The following is a 3,180-nucleotide window of genomic DNA, read 5'->3' as shown; positions in this document are numbered from 1 at the left end:
CACACACACACACACACACACACACACACACACACACACACACACACACGAGCCAGCTGCATAATATCCAGAGTCAACCTGTGCTGTCACCGTATATCTTTATGCAGACATTATCATGCGAACACATTGAATCCATGTGCTTGCAGCGTGCATCTCCCTCTCTTTTACCCCCTCCAAGCCCACTGATCCACGTGCCCCCCCCCACACACACACACACATTGCACTAGTTCCGGGCTCAGCTGAAAAGCCAACGCCTGCGGCCACTGTGCTGCCATGTGCCGCTAGCTGTGTTGTAATGGGGAAGGCATGCGAACACAAGGGCTTTTAATAATACTGAGGAACACGGCTAGCCTATGAGACATATCTCCATCATGACTGCTGCTCATGTAAGCAGCAGGTTGACCACAACTCTTTGAAATTGTTTGACATTTTTGGGAAATATACGCTTATTCACTTTCTTACCAAGAGTTAGATGAGAAGATCGGTACCGCTCTCATGCCCCTGCATTAAATATGAGGCTAGAGCCAGCAGGTGGTTAGCTTAGCTTAGCATAAAGACTGAAAATGGGACATGGCTAGACAATTGTAACAAAATCTGATTACAAGCACCTCCAACGATCACCAATTAACACAATATATCTGGTTTGTTTATTCCGAACAAAAACAAATTAAAAACATATATAAAATAGCACATAATCCATCATAAACCACACATTGTAGTTCTTACACAACAAAGATATTTAATTTGTGAGCTTTAGAGGTGCTAATAGTATGGACTTTGTTACCTTTAGACAGAGCCACGCTAGCTGTTTCCCTCTATTTACAGTCTTTATGCTAAGCTAAACTAACCACCTGCTGCTAATTTTGTTTTTAAAACGGACGGATAAGAGAGTGTCATTAATCTTCTCATCCAACTCTCAGCAAAAAAGCAAATATATGTATTTCCAAATATGTTGAATTATTCCTTCAAATCTTTTATATTAGCACAGGGCGTCAGTGAGAGCAACACCATGGTAAACAAATAAAACAATACTTTAGGATTGAGGTATTTTACAGCTGCAGGTGAAGAGAGTGATGACAAAATATTTACAAAATGGCTGGGCCATTACTGTCCGAAATACTATTAATTACTGTGATCTGCATGAGCATAATATATGCAAATTATCATTGTAGGTGTTGAAATGCTGAAGGGAAAATTAAAGAATTACATTTATTTTTAGCATGAAATATTAACAACACAATAAACAACACAGATTCCATCCATTCAAACTGATCAAACAAATCTCTAGAAATAAATTCCTGGACTCTTTAGACTGCTTTGTGATTTAGCAGTCATGTCTCAACACCAATAAAATGTTTCAAAGGTCATGAACCTTTATGAACCGTAACAGATGTTTCATGATACTTGGGCACTTTTGTGATGCCTCACCAAACGGTCATGGTGAATGCGTAATCATCACATCATCAGGTTCATTAGTATCTGCTTCTATTAGCAGCAGCTGCCTTTTCTGAAGCCTGTTTAGAACCACTGAGGAGAAGCTGTGTTCAGAAAGCCCTCTAGGAAACTCCTTTCTGCTTTGCTTTACTGACCTTTGGCACTTCGACATGGGATAGAGTCACCAAGCCAGAAACTCGCTCCACTTTGTGAGAGCTCCTCCTGCTGGTCACTTGCACCAGAGACACACCATCCTCTTCCTCCTGGTCCTGTGGGACAGCCAATGATCAGGACAGCTTGTGGATATCAAAGATTACAATCATCACTAACGTCTTTAAAAGAGTAAGTCAACATTTTAGGAAATTTGCTCATTTGCCTTCTTTTCTTTTATCGTGTAGCAAACTGAATATTTTTTACATCCAGGTGGTTGTAAGAGTCTTTAAAGGTGCAGTATAGCAGATTCATAGCATTGATTTAGCATCAAACAACTATTGTTTACATAAAGATATAGTGAACTAACATCTACCTGAAAAGAGAAAGAAGTCGTTCTCCCTCTTTGTTGTAATCAAAGCTTCTCCTTGCTTTATTGACATAGCCGGGCCGGCTTTGCGTGCTTCCAGCGCATATTGGTGCATGTGAGCCCTGCTGGCTATAGCTCACGGCCGCTGCTCATGTGGCGGTTACAGCCGTCCTGACCTAAGCTGTTGCCGCGGGAGCATAGCACCCACCCTCCGGTTCCCCCGGAGATTAATACCGTTAGCTCTGACAGCCCTTTTTGCCGTACTTGTGCCTACTGACTGTGGGAAGAGTCTACAGTACCTGTACAGTACAGACCGTTCCCACAGTTAAAGACCACACAGAACCTCAACGGACAGCAGAGGGCAGCCTTTAGAGCCGGCCATCACTGGTGCAAAGTTAAAAAAAAAAAAAACTTTTTTAAAGTTACCACAAAACAGCCCCAAACATTTTCCAAACACAAAGATGCACTCTCTCTCCGCGGATACCTCCAATTAAAATGAAAGCTGCTCAACTTGAAAAGACAAGCGCTTGTATGAATATACTCACACCTGTACCTGTACCTGGCATCACTGCAACTGACAGGCTGTTGCAAAAACACACAACACAATGTTTTTTCCTTGCTGTCGCACTGTTATGGATCAGATATACTATGTGGTTTTTTTTTTAGAGATGCTAAGTGAGTTTCTCTGCGACGGCTCCATTCCCACATGGCAGCGCTGACAGGCAGGTCAACCGACAGCCCTTTGCACTGTGCACACTGTACACTTACATACTCACAGACACACAGGCACTTACTAAATTGTGCAGACACATTTGAAATTAGTCCATCAATTAATAATTTGAAGTCATACAATATTTAAAATGTATGAAATGTTTCAGTGTCTTCTTGGCTATTATCGTAGTTAGTCCAGGATTATTACACAATAAAAAAAGGGTTTTGCAATAAAAAAGCACTAATCATTTTTGAATTCTGAAATCAACTGGACTACAGAAAACAGATCCTTCTGTCATGGTTTCTTTCCATTCTTTTCCGAAGGAGCTATTCTCCACTCTCACCTGCTACTCTGCACCAAATCAGGGAATTTGCAGACTCATTTAGTTTTCCATCCCATCCTCCACTCAGGTGACAACATGGCTAGAATACTGATGAGGACCTCACTGGGTGTCCATTAAGCAGCTATCTCTCTCTCTCTCTCTCTCTCTCTCTCTCTCTCTCTCTCTCTCTCT

The 3,180-nt window shown here is 41.6% G+C and overlaps 1 protein-coding gene across 2 annotated transcripts in view; it reads right to left on the bottom strand.

Moving 5' to 3' along the window:
• dlg3 (discs, large homolog 3 (Drosophila)) overlaps positions 1-3,180 on the bottom strand; it is a 69,432-nt gene that overhangs the window by 55,581 nt on the left and 10,671 nt on the right. For both annotated transcript variants that reach the window (XM_031862932.1, XM_031862927.1), the window contains exon 4: positions 1,590-1,703. In XM_031862932.1, coding sequence (XP_031718792.1) covers positions 1,590-1,703 — 114 coding nt within the window. The remainder of the gene's footprint in view (positions 1-1,589; positions 1,704-3,180) is intronic.

This window comes from Anarrhichthys ocellatus, unplaced genomic scaffold (assembly GCF_004355925.1).
Source record: "Anarrhichthys ocellatus isolate YVR2014 unplaced genomic scaffold, GSC_Weel_1.0 scaffold27, whole genome shotgun sequence".
In the NCBI taxonomy this organism is placed as follows: Eukaryota; Metazoa; Chordata; class Actinopteri; order Perciformes; family Anarhichadidae; genus Anarrhichthys; species Anarrhichthys ocellatus.
This window is presented reverse-complemented; position numbering and strand designations above follow the sequence as displayed.